This window comes from Macrobrachium rosenbergii, chromosome 27, assembly GCF_040412425.1.
Source record: "Macrobrachium rosenbergii isolate ZJJX-2024 chromosome 27, ASM4041242v1, whole genome shotgun sequence".
NCBI classification, from domain to species: domain Eukaryota; kingdom Metazoa; phylum Arthropoda; class Malacostraca; order Decapoda; family Palaemonidae; genus Macrobrachium; species Macrobrachium rosenbergii.
The window spans coordinates 13059973-13077884 of NC_089767.1; the positions used below are offsets into that span (position 1 = coordinate 13059973).

Here is a 17912-nt window from a genome sequence, read left to right on the forward strand (position 1 = left end):
AGTGAATCTGACGATGCAAGGAAAATGTTGAGAACGGTTTTGTTAGTTCCTGCAGAAATTGCAATTACTTTATTTTCTTATGGATAATATATAGGCAAATCACACGGAATACTTTCCAGAATTCCTTTACCTGTTCTGTTCTATGCTAACAGTTATTCTAACTCGATGGATAAAAATTGATTACTATTCTGTTGGTTTTCAGGGAATGAGGCGAATGGCGTCTGTCCACCCACGAGTTATGTTGCCTTAGCCCTAGATACGTTTCGAGGAATTTGTTCAACACTAGAAGACGCTGGCTATCAGATCTTCAGCCAAGCAACACTTGCACATTCACTTCTTTATACGGGCCCCCAATTGAAAGAGGATGCACATCTACAATTCCATTGCCACAAAGTGAGATGAGCTTTCAAAGGTAGGTTCTTCAATGGTGCAGTTTCGATTTTGAAACATACACCATCTGTTATTTTTGATATATTTGTCAAGTTTTGAAATCAGTTTTGTTTTGATTCGGTGGATAAATACCTTCATTTCGTGAACAAGCAGACAATAACTCCATTAAACGTAAAACACATAATTTTTCTTGAAGTGTAAGTTAGAAAATGACAGTGGAAATATATACCAGGAAAAGTAATTCAGTGAAAAAGCGTAATTTGAAAAGAAATTATCAAGTTGGAATTGGATTTAATCCTTGCCCGCCAAGAAAAAAAATGGTGTGAGCATCATCTGCTGAACTGTGATCGTGGCATACAGTAGCCTACATCCGTGAATAGATGACGTAACAAAATGATACCAGACTGGTCAAAAGTAATTCAACACTAGAGAATGTTGAATAAACTTAACATACCACAGTTTCTCCTCTGCTTACTATTGAACCGTACACATAGCCGAAAATTCAAATGAAAAACTGACCAAATGGTTTTATGTAGGTTGACCTTTTCCTGTGCTCTGTGCAAATTTAGGTAGAACATATAGGCTAGATGCTCTCTCTCTCTCTCTCTCTCTCTCTCTCTCTCTCTCTCTCTCTCTCTCTCTCTCTCTCTCTCTCTTTCAAATGGTTCTATTAAGAAGTTAAGAACGAAAATACCTCAATAGAATTTAGCTTGATAAATTGAAATCTTTATGTTTGATTTCGCATTTATTTCTGTATGTATGTATGTATGTATGCATACATACTATAAATTGTAACTCCACGAGACATGCGTCTGGCGTTAATGATGCTGTGAATGAGAGTTAAAAAACAATAGCAAAGAAGACTGAGAAGATTAGAAACAGAACTGGCCATGGATATTGATTCTCATTAGTTGCAAATAAAATTTGATTTTGCTTTTAACTGGAACAGCTGAAATCAAATGAAGGAAGAACTGAACGTTTTTGATTGTGGATAAAGTGATGATCTTAGGAGGTTCAGAGATGCTTCGAGCTCCGAGGCACTATGGTTAATGTGTTCATTTCAGTCAAAGATTCTGGAGCGATAGGCTTACTTCAGAACCTTTGTAAAGCCTCCCTCAAGACTGCTTCAGTAAGATACTTAAAATACTTGTATTGAATGAATGCTACGCCTGCGAAAGCAAGATTAATGATGCTTAAAGAATAAACGAATATGAATGGCCTTTTGAGGCGTCGCCCTGCAGTGCCTCAAAAACTTAACCAGTAACCAGCATGTGTCTTCTCAGCAGGTAATGGCTTGGAAAAACTCCAAGTCAGATCAGAACTAACTTCCGAATATGTGCTTAGACGATAATTATACCGAGATACAACAATCCTAAAAATGCAGGGCATCCATGTACATTGAGCTTACCTTCCCTCCTACTTTGTAAATGGAATAACTAAAGCTAATTGTTATGCAAAGGAATAAAGATGACCAACTCTCCTCCCATAGGACTCTCAAGCCTCACTGTGACCAAGAAAACTTCATCCCAATAGAGCAATCAATTTCACAGCAAAAATACGTTATCATTCTAGCTCTCGTTCATCAAGGGATCATCTGTCGATAGTGGTATAACAAAAAATCTTTTGTTGCCTTCGGTTAAGGACAAGAGTTATTTCAAATTGTTCTTTTAGGTACCTCAGTTGGCATGAAGTTGCCATGGCCTAATACAGTGATAAAGGTTTAGTTCATGGCTGCACGAAAGAACGCATATATCTCAAAACTATCACATGCAACAATGATTACTGATGTTAATCTTATCATAACATAACTAAAAAGTTACAATTTTATATGGAGTGGTCATATATATATATATATATATATATATATATATATATATATATATATATATATATATATATATATATAATATAGATATATAGATATATATGTATATATATATATATATATATATATATATATATATATATATATATATATATATATATATATATATATATATATCATACATCTAATATCCTGTGTAATGCATATATTATTATTGATTTTCTCGTTTACGTTAATTCACAGTGAACCAGCCACCAGCATTCAGATGTACTCGCATCAGCGAAAACGTCGCCAGTCAACAGGTCAAGGTTCAGGAGAAGCGTTTAATTCTCGACTGACGGGTTGTAGAGCAGGAATGTACTACGAAAAATGCAATAATGTGTAAGTTATAACATCATTTGCATGAAAGTGCAAATCTATTCTTGTCTTTGATATTCATGTCAGACCGTCATTCTCGGCAAGAAAATATTTTATAGATAACGACACTGCCACTGTAAAAGGAATATGTAACCAGAAGCGAAAAGAAAGGTGGATAACAACACGAAACTGAATAAAACTGGTGAAATGGGTTATATAAAGAATAAAAGGAGTCACATGACATAGCGTAATATCTACACAGTGTGACTTGTTTAATCTCATATATCCAACTGTCGGAAATAGGATAGGTACGACAGCTGAGAAAGTATATTGTTGTCAGAAATCTTTGGTTTTATTATTTAGAATTAGTTTTTTCGTACTAATTTAATCCTCTTTTCATTAGCGGCAGAATAACTAGCTGCAGACTTCATAACATTTCCCTGCTGGCAGATTAAGACCTTTTCCAAGTATAAAATACATGAAAATAGGATGCTGAGGCCTGAGGTAAAGACGTTACTCATACAAATATCCTATTTCCTTTTCAGAATTCTCCCATCACAATTTCCTCAAAACCGGCGAATACCCAGTAAACCTTGGCCCCAAAGGTAGGATGAAGATAGCCAACGTCACTCAGAGGGGTGTTTCTCCCCCACCACGCCAAAAGTCTGATGTATCAGATCACATTCTTTTCTTTAATCTATAATTTTCTATCCCATGAAAGATTAGAACTTCGATGCACTGGTTTTAATAAGCAGAGGTTTATACAAAGTGAATAGATTTTCCATTTAGTTTTATTACAAATTAAAGGACTGAACAGTTAGAAAATATTATCAATGGGTTGATTATCACAAAACAAGTTAGCATTCTGGACATAATCTCTGACTGCATGATTTTTTTATCAGAAATATCACCATCACCATTAGTTAGACGATGTATCAATCATTACATAGCTTGAAAGGGTTTAGCTGTCCATGACTGGCTAAGCTTACACCAGACTCTGCCAGATAGGAAGTGTGTTTTTATTTTTTTAACCAGGCAGGCAGTTTTAATATAATGATAATGTTCTAACTAATAACCTTTGACGAAAAGGCTTTGATTGGTATATTACTTAGTGCATATTCGACTGGTCGCAAAAGTCAAAGACTAAATATTTGTGGTGTGGGGCAACGTGTACGCGAAATCGGTGATGCCACCTAAAAATGCATAGAGGAAAAACCACATGTCTCGTTGCCTTAAAATAAGACGATATTTAACGAACTTGTTGTACAGCTTAATGACCTTGAAAAAGTAAACAAATGGAGAACTCGTAGTCTGCTCCATGGTTGTCCCAGGTGACAGACGCGTCGCATCATTATTCCCATTTGACAAGATTTAAATCACGAATACTAACTCAGGTATTTTCTTTGAATGTTTTATAAAATTCATTCAACTACGCAGCCCTACTATCGGCAGAACTTTGTATTAGCTCCTCGTCGGGTATTATCTTATCTTGGAAATTGGCTTTTTCTATAGCATTTTGGTTGCTTATCAAGAATTTACCGTTATTTTTGTCGCTCGACTGTAATTAACTCGGAACTAATATTTTTGCTATCGCGCATTCGCAGCATTATAGAGGAACTTTTGGTAAAAAGTGGTTTCCCTGGCTAAGCAACACGGGCGACTAGGTTACGTTAGGTAGGGTACGATAGGTTAGTATGGATCCTTTTATAATTTCCTTAGCCAGTCGTTTTGTTGAACATACGGCTCCCGAATATCTCGCGTATTCACGGAACCGTTCCATACAGTTCGTGCGGACCGAAATTAATACTGTACTTAGAAATACCTCGCTATCTCCCGAAGAGAAAAGTGGGTAGTGTGATTTTTACATAGGCTATCAGTATTTTCAGTCTTGTAATTTGTTGAGAGTACTGTATTTTTGTAACATGATGCCTATGACGTTTTTCAGGTAACCAAATACGGATCAGCGATACTGAAAAGTTGTCCTAATGAAGGAAAGGGTTTAATTTATAGTGTAGAGTTGGGTATTTTGAATATGAATGTAAGATATATTTGTTTGTAAAATTTCACAATACCAAAATGGAGTTAGCCTTCACATGGAAATTTATAGTTTTTCAAATTCATTATCAACTGGTGAGAAATGTTTGTTAGCCTATGACAATCCCATTCCTTATGTAACCTTAATTGGAGTGCCTAGTGGGAAACTGGGTTTTTAGGTAACCCTCCCCATCATAGTGTATTTTGCCCTTACCTGGTCCGGGGGCTTTGTCTTCAGGATCCCCACCCCCACCTAACCTGGTTAATCCCCCACCTAACCTGGCTAATCCCCTCCCACATAACCTGACCTAGATCATCAGGAGTCACAGAATAAATTAGAATGTATCCTAAACCATCCAGAACTAATCAAGGGTGCAGATTCCATAACTAGGCCTAGATGAAGGGCAAACCTAACCCGACTTATAGCACAGGAAAATAAATGGCGTTGAAGACCTTAAAAACAGTCACACTCTAAAGACGAGAATAAATGTACTGAGAGTAAAAATACGTTTTACAATCCCTAAGCTTTACAGGGACCTAATTATGAGAGGGAATGAGTGTAAATATAAATTTCTGTATGAACAGATTATTTATTTCAATTTCTTGCTTGACCCTCTTATTACCCGACCATTCTGTTAATCCTGTGTGCGGGTCATAAAGGTCAGGTGTTTGGCTTTCCATCAGTCCAGGTAATAAGTGAGGACTATTAGCTTCCTTTAAGAACCTGTAGAGCTTAGTTTCCTTAAAAAAAAATGTGGGTGGCGTTTATCTAACCTGAAACATTATATTAAAATATTTATTTCCAACTGCTGTTGGTATCTAGTTAATAAGGACCTCCACCCCCCTCATTCTGCCATTAAAATCCGAATTTGTGGCTGTTGTGTACTTTTTGTTTTTAGCATTTAGTTTCATTCTGTAAAACTTGAGGATTTTAAGTGTAATGTTAACAATATAACAAGATTTTCATTCAAGAAAAGTGTATTATTTCATCCTCATATATGGCAGTTGTATATACAAGGGTACATTCCATCATAAAACTATAAAGCATTACATCTTACCAGTGTATTCCTCAGTTCCATATTGGAATGCATAGATGTAGCTGTGGGCAGTGGGTTACAAGATTTTCAAGGAGAAATTCTTTGAAAACATAAAACATCTATTTTTAAAGTTTCATGGGACTGTTAAATTCTAAAATTTAACAAAAAAAAAGAGTTTCTTTTAGTCAGACTGGACTAGAATAGAAAATATACAAAATTCCTTGTTTCTGCAGAAATATAAACCGTTGCCTTTTACTCAGGGTATTCCACAGCTTGAGTTGCAGAGGCTGATGAACTTGGTAAAATTTGCTATCTATAAATTATTCACGGAAACTCGCCCATTCACAGATTTTCTATGGAACATATCTATAAATTATTTGCGGGAAACTTGCAGTTTATGGATTTCTTCATTTTTCATAGAGCAATATTATGTATGTTCATATTATTTACTGTAACAACATTAGATAATAATGTACAGTAATAATAATACTACAATACATACTAGTACAGGAGTCCCCAGTTATCGGCAGGTGTTCCATTCCCGGCGACTTGACAACAACCGAAATCGCTGATAACTGAAAATTGGCAATAATAGCATCAAATCCCAGTTTATCGGCGCCAATAACAGGGATCAGCGCCAATAACCAGAGATCGGTGCTGAAAATCCAGTTATTGTCGTAAGCTAGACAAGCACTGTAAAACCGGATAGCTAATAACCGAGGCCACCGGTAGCCAGGGACTGCCTGTAATAAGATGAAATAATAATACGTAATATACACTGGGTACCTGTAATAATAATACTGTACATAATAATAAGATTAAATCATGTGGGTACTCATCAAGAGGACTTCAGCCAAGACCTCTTCCACCAAGTGACTCCTTTATCCTTCGTGCGCCTGTGAGAGCCAGACTCTCCCCTCTCCTGGAAGAGAGATGGAGTGCCAGAGGCATGGAGCCTTGGACAGTCAAGGTTCTCAAAGAGGGTTACTCAATCCTCTTCTTATAGTACCCTCCTCTCGTGAATTCACTGATCGCATTGATGGCATACCGGAGGGCTCCAAGAAGTTCGTAGCTCCCATAGAGGAAGTGTCACCCCTCTGAAGGAAAAGGACCATAGAGGTAGTGGAGGACCAGACTTCAAGAGGATTCTACAACCGCTTGTTTTGTGGTCCCCAAGTGCTTTGAACTTCTATATACAGTACAGAAGATGAAATTCAACATGGAGACAAATCAGTCAGTGTTATCTTCCATCCAGCAGGGCGACTGGATGATAACATTCAACATGCAGGACGCATATTTCACATTGCAACGCAGTCGTAACCTGAATTTACACAAGGTTAGGTTCCAGAACCCTACGCACAAGGCGAATTTTCACATAAGTTTGGCACTGTCTCTAAAAATGCTAATAAATGCTTATTTGTAGAGTTTAAACACTAAATATGACCCTAATCATGCTCTCGAAGTATTAAGCTAACTTTTAAAATAAAATTAAAGTTACTGTAACTTCATTTAAAAGTTAGCTTAATATACATCACCCTTAAAAAAGAAATAATTGGTTGACAAAAATAGAGAGTTTGAAGAGAAATTCTCTCTCCCCTTCCGACTGATCTATTTTTAAAAGTCTTCTCAACCTCGTTTTTTAAGAACTTTATTCAGCGTCTCTTTCCCTTTGTTCTGAAATGCTTTTTCATGAACAGTGTTTTTATTTTGACTAATACAACTCTTAGTTATTATGTCTTTATGTTTTAGAACATATTTGCCACACCAGCACATTTACAGTTAGTAGACGGTACAGGTAAAATTAGATCAATTTAAACTATCTACTGTATAGGTAAAGACATACAGAGAAACAATAAGTTGTTAAAATGTGTGAACGCTAACTACAAACAAGAGAGAGAGAGAAAGGATTATCCTTACTTAAGAGAGCGAAATTATATGAAGGAAATAGAAAGAGAGAGAGAGAGAACGTAGAAATTCTCTGATACACTGTGGGCAACAATTGACATATTTGACAGCTTTACCCCTTGCCCCTCTCTTCAAAGTTTTCACAAAAGATTGGGAAGTGATGTTTGTATGTTTAAAATATAACATAATTTACAATAGAAATGCATAAATTTTGTAATTACAGTTATATTATTATTATTATTTAATCTTAATATTTGAAAATTAGTACTCTTTATTAGGTAAATCATTTATATACAAAACAAATAAACACACATGTAGCCATAAAAATTCTCTCATCTCACTAAAAGAGAGAGAGAAAATTATTATTTTTATTATTTAATGTCATTTAATTCACACATAAAAGCTTGAAAACTTATTAATTACATAAAAATGTAAACAAGTACTTGCAGGGTTTCTCAAGGATTTGCAAATGTCGCATATCTGTGAAAAAATTGTGTATGACAATTAGTTAGGTTCCAATGAAAAGTTCGCTTGTCTGTGAATTCGCGCAACTCGATTATGTAAGATCAAGCAAGGTATTACTGTACATCCTGAGTCCAGGAAATACCTGAGATTTGTCTTCAGGGGCAGAGTCTTCCAGTTTTGGGCTCTATGTTTTGGTCTCTCCACTGCCCCATAGGTATTCATGTGAGTCCTATCTCCCCTCACGAGATGGCTTCACCTCCTAGGTATCACCATAAGCTATACCTAGATGACTGGTTCCTCTGCTCCCAGTCACAGAAGCAATGCACAAAGGATCCACAGACTTCCCTTCTTCTTGCTGAGGAACTCGGACTTTTAATAATTCAAGAGAAGTCTCACATAGCCCCAACTCAGGAGATTCTCTATTTAGGGTTGAGGATCAACTCTGAGTTTTTGGGCTTTTCCATCCCCAAAGGGGATAGAGTCCTGCCTTCAGTTGGTACAGGACCTTCTTTCGCTTCCAGTTTGCTCAGCGAATCGATGGATGAGTCTGCTGGGAACCCTCTCATCCATAGAACAGTTTGCGAAGCTAGGAAGACTTCATATGAGGCCCCTTCAGTTCTTTCTACGAGCAAGCTGGAACAGAAGAAAGCAACAAAACACAGTGATGTTCCCAGTTATGAACGAGATAAAGGAGGATCTCCGGTGGTGGAAGTCCAGGGAAAAGACTTGAGGGAAAGTCTCTGCAACTGCTGAGCCCCGACCTCTCCTTTTATGCAGATGCCTCAGACCAGGGTTGGGGAGCTCTACTGGACACTCTGGAAGCTTCCAGCACTTGGCCTCCAGAGCAAAGGAAGCTACATATAAACGCCAAGGAGTTGTCTGCCATTCATCTCGGCCTGAAGCATTTTTGTGACAGCAGTAGTGAACAGAACCGTGGTGCTCTATATATTAGGAATCAGGGTGGAACCCACTCATTCTTCCTTTGTCAGGCAGCGAAGGAGCTGCTCATCTGGGTAGATCAGAATCAGGTCAGACTTACCACCAGATTCATCTAGGGAAAGATGAACGTCTTGGCAGACGGGTTAAGTCAACGAGGTCAAGTCCTCTTGATAGAGTGGACTCTGAACTCAAGTGTCTGTGACAGCCTCTGGGAGTTGCGGGGCAGGCTAACAGTGGACCTGTTCACCACATCGAAGAATTACTGTCTTCCTCTATTTTTTCTGCCAGTCCCAGACCCTCAGGCATGGGCGACAGTTGCCATGCTGATAGACAGGTCGAACCTGGACCTCTACGCCTTTCCCATTCAACATGGTGAGGGAGGTCTCAAGTTCAAGAATCACAGCAGTGTATCGATGACCCTGATAGCGCCCTTTTGGCCTCCCAAAGAATGGTTCCCGGACCTTCTAAAGCTTCTTGTGGACTTCCGAAGGTTACTGCCTCAAAGTCAACATCTTCTCAAACAGCCTCATCTTTGGAAGTTCCATCAAGGACTATCCACTATTTCTGAGAGGCTTCAGACTATCTGGAGACTCGTTAGAGTGAAGGGTTTTTCAAAGCAATCTGCAAAAGCTACTTGTAGATGTAGGTGTAAGTCTACCAGGCCAAGAAATAACATCTTGTCTGCTAAAACCACTAACCCAAATAGCGGACTTTCTTCTCTTTCAGGACCTCCAAGGACCCTCTCCATCAACTATAGGTCTATGCTGGGATCAGTCTTAAGCGTAGAGGAGTGGACTTGGCCTCTAGTAAAGACCTGACGGATCTGATTAAGTCTTTCAAGACTACTAAACAGGTGAAGGATGACTTTGTGTCATGGAACCTAGATGTAGTGCTTAAATGGTTAACGTGTCCTGCCTTTGAGGCCCTCTGTACCATTTCACTCAAGAATTTGACAAAGAAGACTTTTTCTAGGAGCCTTGGCCACTGCCAAGAGAGTGAGTGAGTTGCAGGCTATAGACAAGCGCAATGGTTTCTCTAAGGAGATGCTGTCTGCACCTTCATGCTTGGGTTCTTGGCTAAGAACGATTCCCTGTCTAATCCCTGGCCACGCTTGTTGTCTATTAAAAACCTCATGGACATTGTAGGACCGGAGGAGGAGGAGGAAAGGGTCCTTTACCCAGTGAGGGCGCTGAGGCATTAGAACTTTATCATTGAGGTGCACTCTCAAATTGAAGATGATGTCCTTCCTGAGAACGCACGATATTAGGGCTGTCGCTACTTCATATGCTTTTAGGCATAGCGTGTCTCTCGGCAATCCTCCAGTCGACATACTGGAAATGCAATTCCATTTTTGCCTCACACTGCAGTATCTTAAAGAAATTGAAATAATGTACGAAAATTGCAGCACCTTAGGTCTGTTGTCAGTGGCTGGCTTGGTGTTGGGGAGGAAGCATAGGAAGCAACCCTTCCTATCCTAACTTCTTTGCATTGAATTGTTTTGGGTGTCAAGTACTTTTGAGGAGCCGAGGGGCACTTGTACCTGGAGTGCCCACCAGTCTGTGGTAGTGGTATGATGGTTTTTATTTTTACTGTTATGGGTAACTATTTTACTTGGTCTATTGTATTTTGGTACTGCGCCCAGGGCAAGGGGCAGTTTCTTCTCTGTTGCTTTATGGGTGTTTGGAGGCTCCTTCACTCTAAAGCCCCCTCTCAAAAGTAGGGACTTATCACGGCTATTCCGCTAAGTTGCTACGTGCCAAGATGAGCACAGACCAAGGCAGTAATCATCTACTATGGCTCTCTTACCAGGTAAGGTTACAACAAGCATTTTATCAATGCTAACAGATTTTTATGTTGCAAATTCATCCTCATATCTGATTGTTTTTGGAACAGGATATGTCCATTTATCCCACCACCTATCAATGTAGGATTCAGCTATGTAACTACTTGGTAAGTTACACATGTGAAAATGGTATTTTTCGTAATAAAATTAAGCTTCATATATACTTATCAAGTATTAACAAGATCAGAGCTCTCCTCTCCCCTCTGATGGACATTTAGCACAAAAGAAGTGACTATCATGGTTATGTTTTACCTATTGTTCCCCGATAGAGGGATGGGTAGTTACCTACGCTATAAACAAACAAATTGCTACCGCGAACTTCAAATTTTTAACTGCCGCACGAGTAGGAAGTATAGCTATGTAATCACTTGGTAAGTATGTATGAAACTTAATTTTATTATGAAAATACCATATTGGGCCATGTTACAGAATCAGGGGGCAGAACCCTGAATAGTATCAGTCCTTCATGGCAGGTACAGAATTCCATTTAAGAGCCATAGTCCCCTTTCCTTGTAAACACCGATCCTTTGGATTTGCCCAAGTCTCTGATCCTGTCAGCAGAGTTAGAGATAATGGAGAAAGGTACCCCAGGATTCTACCATTGCTTCTTACTAGTGGAGAAAGCAACTGGGGGTATGTATGTAAGGAAGTCTGAGTAAATGTATTTATTGTATGAGAGGATGTGCCTATGTGCAGTTTTTAATTTAATTTTAATTCATTCATCTTTGTATCGGATGATCTATTGGGTCCTAGCGCTTGACTTCAGGCCTTGACCTAGTATTTTAATCAAATCCTTCGGGCCAGCCCTATGAGAGCTGAAAGTCAGCTCAGTGGTCTGGTTAAACTACTTTAATGATAATAATAATAATAGACACAGGTGACTGATTTCTCCCTGTTTAATGAGCTTGTTCTTCAGATTCATTTAAAGATGGAAACAGCACATGCAGTACTGCAAGGAGAGCAACTTCTTGCTTACCATAGATCTGAAGGATGCTTACTTTCAAGTACCCATCCATCAGGACTCTCAGAAGTTTCACCATTTTTCCTGCAGAGGAACTGTAGACCAATTCAAGGTTCTGTGCTTTGGACTTATGACAACCCTACAAGTGTTCACAAGGTTTTCGTCTTGTGCTCATTTGAGGAGTATGCTCTTGCTCTTACCTGGATGACTGACTAGTCCCATATCTTCCGAGATGTGTTTGCTCTTATGTCAGTTGGCATTGTAGATCCATGAGTTGGTGGTTTGCCAAACTATTAAGTTTTTTGGCTATAAACATTCCTGGAAGGAGGAATGTCTTAGCAGGCCATATCAATTCTCAGGATCAGGCGGTAGGAATGAAGTGGACTCTGCAACTGTATGTAGTAGAAAGGCTGTTTGAGCTCTGGGGCTCAGTGATGCTCAGCTTAGTATTTGCAACCAGGCTGAACAGAAATTTTCTGTCTATTTTGCCAATTCCAGATCTCTGGGAGGTAGTGGAAGACTCCTCTGGGACCATCTGGACATTTGCACCTTTCCACCTTTCAGTCTTCTTTGCAGGGCGATAAACAGTTTTCATCAAAACCACTCTGAGGATGATCCTAGTGGCTTCTTGGCTGCAAGCCCAGCGGTATTTAGATCTGCTGACTTTTCTGATCAAGACACTGAGAGCTGAGAGAGGCTCCCCTTGGCCCACTCTCCTGTGTTAGCCACATGTTTGCAGATGTCACCGGGCTAGAAGTTATCCAGAGCACCTTGCAATAGAGGCTTTTATTGTAGGACTTGAAGAGAGATGTCTGATACCTTCATTGTTCCTCCAAGAACTTGTATCAAGAAAAGTGGGCCATCTTTTTGTGATTGGTGATTGTTTCATGGAAGAACTTTTCAGTATTTCAGATAATGAGGGCAGATGTTTGGCATAGAAAAATTATTTTGTACTTCATTCATATTGTTTTGTTGCTCACAAGTCCTTGAGACCTTCTTCTAGGGACCTCAGGTGGCTGCTAAACAAGTGTAGGAGACCAAGCTCTGATTAGATAGAAAAGTATCTCCCCCAAGTATTTTAGCCTAGTGTATATCTGAAGGTATGAATGTGAGCTCCCCTTCTTTCCTCCTTTCTCTTTAGAGCAGGCTCTGGGCTAGAGTACCTGCTGGATTTGGACAAGGTACAGGTAACAATATTTCTCATGACTTCAAATTACTGAAGCAGTCACAGTATTCATTTATGAACTTGAGCTATTTTGAAATGTGCATCAACCACTATAAAGAAATTTTTGTCCAATATGTAATTTCTGCTGCGGTTTTACTGTAATGGACATTTCAAGGATTATGGTCTTTTTGTTCTCTTGTTTTGGTAAAATCTTGTCAAGGTTGTTAATTTCATATGGTGCTATTAATCAATCCATGTATATCTGGCCACCTCATGAGTTGGCAAGCCAGTATCTTATTATTTGGGATGAATCTTACCCACTGTTAAAGTTAGCCTATATCTCTACACCAATAGGTGAGTCGGCATTCAAGCAAAAGATCGAATGGCTGCCCAGATGACTGTCTAGTGCACATGTTCTCCACCAGGTGTGTTTTGAATGTTTTAGCTCTTGTCAGAATTCTCTTTGATGCCATTGTACATAGGCGCTTGTTGGTATTTGATGGCTGTTGCTGCTATCACAGTACTGTAATACATTTATTTTTCCTAAGATGCCTCCACAGGAATCAAGCCAAGAATGTCAGGTTCTGTAGGAATGAGTACTGTGTTAGCAGAATGTTGATTTTTAGGAGATACTGTACACACTGTTTACACTGGCTGCAATGGTATAAAGTGTGATCTTGAGAATAGATGTGAGGGAGTAGGGATTTTGAAGGACTTTCTGCTTAAGTTCATTAGTACAGGAAGAAAAGGGAAGCAGATAGATTGTGAAGCAATTAGTTAGGTCAGGTTATCAACCTGTCATTTCTCCCCCTTCTCCATGTCCTTCGTCTGTAGTTATCCATACTCAGTCTAGGCTTTTCCTTTGCTAATGCTTTAGTTAGTACTGAGGCTTCTTCTTTAGCTCCACCTTCTGCTCCCCTTTCGGTTCGGGAAAAATGTATTGAGAATTTAAAACAGGACCTAAACCTTATTTTGGTCAGTACAAGGTTTGTCTGAATTGGTCAGGGAACCAGTCCAAGTCTCCCCATAGTGTGCGATCATTTTTGTGTTCTCATGTAAGAGGTAAGGTGTCAGTGCCCTCGCCCGTCTGTAGCCCAAGCCTAGGGCTGCCCTGTGACAGTTGGAAGAGTTCACTGCCAGGGAACTGGTTCGGTTCTTGGGCTGATGTGGTTCTGTGCCCTCCATCACCTGCCTCTCCATTTTTCATCCTCATAGTCTCGTATAATGCGTTAGCCGAAAGATTGTTTTGGTAAACATTAATCTTCAATACGTATGTGACTTCTGCCATCGGGTGGCACCTAGTATGAGGTGGTTAGCACCAATAGGACTAATTATATAGGTATAGATAGACAGTTTTATTAAAAATGTGTTTGTAGCGAGTTTCACTTATTCTGTTATGTCTACTCAGTTGATTGTTCAACCAATCTCTTCATCTTTTGCTCATTCCAAATCCTTGTCTGCTAGCCCATTCCTCTCTCTCCACTGAAATGCAATTGTTCATTCTTTTTACGTGCTTTTTCTTCGACTACTATGTTGGCAAATCTCTTACTTCTGCCTCGATTAATGTTTCTCTTTCTAAATCTACCATGGTTACAGTATCTTCTGTTGTTTCAAGCTAGATATTATTCTGGCTACATAGCTTTCTAAGGATGTGTCTTATGGGAATGCTCTCAAGTCTGTTGACTCCCTTTTGGACAAGGCAGGAGAATCGTTGTAACCCCTCTTTCCCCTGCCTCCCAACATTTCCCATTTTCTTTTGGTGCCTCATTTTCTTACACTGAATTGAACTGCTTCAGACTGCATTTCCCTGTCTCCCTTTCATCAAGTCGTGGATGCGATGTGGGTGCTTGGCTGCTGTCACCTCTTGTCACCTGGTGTCACTTCATGTCACCTCCTGTCGCCCTCTGGTGGAAGAAGAGTTTGAATCGGAGGATCTTCGGTTTGATCAGTGTATGCTGGAGCATTGTGCTTTGCTGCATCCTCACTTAGTTGAGGAAAGAGGCCACATAGAGAATAGGTCTCTCTTGTCTTCAAGTATTTCAGTGCCCTTAAAGTAAAAGAGAAGAGAACCCAAGTTTTCTCCTTCAATTAGAGCACGTTTCATATGTTTTCTCATACTCTGGCACACCAAGCTCCCTTTAGGTCTTCTGGGGCTTGTCTTCTGGTTTTTTATGAAGTTGCTGAGCACAGCCTCTTGCGATACAGACGCTTAATCAGCACTTAAACCGTCTTCAGTAGAAGATTCTGTTTTCTTTTCTCTTTACTGTGAAGAGACAAACTCGAGACTGACAAGTGCTTTGGACATGTTAAAATGGAGTCTCTGTTTAGCTTGTTGAATTTTTTTGCCTTTTATTGAACTTTTTCTCAGTATAATGCCTCTTGTCTGCTTAGAGAGGTTTAGGTGCCAGCTTAGTGTGTGTCTTTGGTGCCAACTTATGGATTTTGTGAGGCCAGGTTTAATAGTTTTGGTGCCAGTGGAAGTTTAGCAAGGAGAGAATTAGTTTTTAACTGATTTCTGATGTTGCAGGCTAATGTTTTCATGCTTATACCAACTCAGTTTGGAAGAAATAAGACTTATGCTCTTATCTGTAGTAATCACTTATGCTGCACAGGTTAAGGCAATAAGGGAGGATATATTGATGCAAGTCTTATGTTATACCTTTCAGGGGATAAGTTCAGCCCTTATGCTCTGGTAGATGGCCAATTGCAGGCCTCCTGGCACACTTGGAGAGATTTAGGAGCAGAACTTTATGTGGTGGAGGCAGTGAAGGAGAGTTATGATTCCTTTTAGATTACCCTCCACTGGTTTAGTCTCCTACAGCTGCTCCTTTGTCTTCTCCAGCAGAAGTCTTTCTTTAGTAGGAGGTTGTACAGTCACCAAAAAACTCCGAACGCCCTTTAAATGACCAAAATCAGAGCAATGTTATAAAAACAAAAATAATAGGCAAAGTTTTGTTTTATTACATTTATTGAATATTTTGACATTTCTCCAGTATTTTAAGTACTTTCGTGCACAAAGTCCGTTCCTTGGCCATCCAGAGAGTGAACACGAATCCAGTGACTATGAAACAACAAAGTGGTTGAACAAGAGGAGTGGGTATTTTTCTTGAGCACAGAGTAAAGTCTCCATATTCTAATATCGTTAAGAAAGTGATCGTAAGGGTTTTGCTTAGGAAGTCAGTATTCATGAATTAGTACTCCCTACAGATGATCGTATCTTATAAACCATAAACACTGAGGCTGAAATGTTGTATCGATCTTGTGGACAGTCGTCTGTTGATAAGATATAGTAATCTATAGGAAATACTAATTCATGAATACTGACTTCCTAAGCACTTTTCTTCTCAGATTTACTTCGCATATTTTCTTAACTGCACATTTTACACTCAAACTCAGTATCATCAACAATAAAAACTTTACGTTCACTTTCTTCATGGTACTGAAATATAGGAACTTTACTCTATGCTCAAGAAAAATAGCTGCTTCCCACTCCTCCTTCATGTTCCCATATGTCCTCACGGTGCGACATCTGTTGGGTCTTCCATTGGTTACTTGTTCAATTGCTTTGTTGTTTCATAGTCACTGGATTCGCGTTCACTCTCTGGGTGGCCAAGGGAACGGACTTTGCGCACGATGATACTTAAAAATAATGGAGAAATGTCAAAATATTGAATAAAAGGTAATAAAACAAAAACTGCCTATTTTCCATTTTTATAACATTGCTCTGATTTTTGTTCATTTAAAGGGGGTGTTCAGAGTTTGTTTGTGGTGACTGTAAATTAGAGAGAATGGCAGTAATTCACTGGGATTTTTATTTTTACTTTTTCCTAGCTCCATAAGCAACTGGAGGTTGGTGGTCACAAGACTCATTGAGACTGGATAACTTGGTGTGTGTCCCCATGCTTTTGGTTTTTCCAGCATGGTTTTAGTGACTTTCAAAAAACGATCAGATGTTTTGGTAGACGAGCAGGGGTCATTTTCTCATACCAGTACATCCTCAGTTACACAAATTCTTTCGAGGTGTATTTACAGAGGAGGTATTGCTGTTCAAGGTGCTTTGTTTGGGCTCTTGTGCAGCGCCCGGCTTTTATAAGTATTCACAGGAATTTGTTGCCCATAGGTGGATGTGGTGTCGATTTTTAGGAGCAAGAAATCTTTCTACTAAGTCAACTGGTTCAAATTGTCCAACTCTGTCAACAGTATTCCTAAGGCCAAAAAGGCACTTGCCTCTTGAAGAATTTTAGCCCTGAAGGAAGCCACCTAAGTAGTAAGGGCTTTCTTTGTTTGGAAACATGGCCTCACTAAGGATTTTATCAGAATAATCAGGTTCAATTACAATACAGTCTCGACATAAGAGATTACGACTTACAGCTAATGTTCATTAAACTTGTAAGTAATCCAGGATCATTATTGTTGCCAGGTTCTGTAGGAGGGATGCTGAAACCAAGAGTTGACCTTTTTATTCTTAAACTTACATCCAGGTTTTGTTTTTTTTCTCTGTTATGTAACACGAAACAGAATTTTTGATAGTGTCATTACACTTACATACAACATAGAATGTTGTATGTAAGTGTAATGACAGTGTAAACTTACTAGATGTCAGGACAGTGGAAAGACCATCAAAGATGCATAGCAGGTTTATCCCTGGTCAGAAACAAAGTCATAGTGGAAAGATTGCTTCTTTGAGTGAAATGAACATGGTATTGGTTTATTAATTCAATCTGCGTCAGGGCAGTGTTTTTGGCAATTTGGGGACTCAGAAGAACAAAACTACATACAGAGTGGCCATTACATCCACAAGTTCGACAGTTACTGTGGGATTAGAGGAGCGCTCAAATGTAGCCTTATTAGCTTGCAGATGAACATGAACAACCAGTCAATGACAACCTTTGAGGGCCTCAGGATTGAGCAGTGGATGTGTTTCTTTAAGTTTTATTCAAGTGACTTGCCAAGAAATTACATAGCTAACAGCTTCCTACCACGGCAGACCA

The 17912-nt window shown here is 39.2% G+C and overlaps 1 protein-coding gene and 1 long non-coding RNA gene across 2 annotated transcripts; both read left to right on the forward strand.

Annotated features, from left to right (window-relative positions):
• Positions 1-207: 207 nt before the first annotated feature.
• LOC136853253 (uncharacterized) lies at positions 208-3298 on the forward strand. Its single transcript, XR_010857396.1, has 3 exons — positions 208-412; positions 2459-2596; positions 3118-3298. It is a non-coding gene; the product is annotated as an uncharacterized lncRNA (long non-coding RNA).
• Positions 3299-6862: 3564 nt separating this feature from the next.
• LOC136853282 (uncharacterized) lies at positions 6863-9068 on the forward strand. The gene is made up of 4 exons (XM_067128644.1): positions 6863-6979; positions 7393-7438; positions 8228-8749; positions 8791-9068. The coding sequence occupies exons 1-4, from the start codon at positions 6863-6865 to the stop codon at positions 9066-9068; spliced, it is 963 nt and encodes a 320-aa protein (XP_066984745.1).
• The last annotated feature ends 8844 nt before the right edge of the window (positions 9069-17912 follow it).

What these genes read in the sequence shown, in the direction of transcription:
- LOC136853282 (XM_067128644.1), top strand. Translation starts at nt 6,863, where the DNA reads ATGGAGACAAATCAGTCAGTGTTATCTTCCATCCAGCAGGGCGACTGG. An exon ending in ACAGTTAGTAGACGGTACAG is followed by an intron (nt 7,439 to 8,227) that starts GTAAAATTAGAT and finishes ACTGCCCCATAG; the next exon opens with GTATTCATGTGAGTCCTATC. An exon ending in GGGAAAAGACTTGAGGGAAA is followed by an intron (nt 8,750 to 8,790) that starts GTCTCTGCAACT and finishes CCTTTTATGCAG; the next exon opens with ATGCCTCAGACCAGGGTTGG.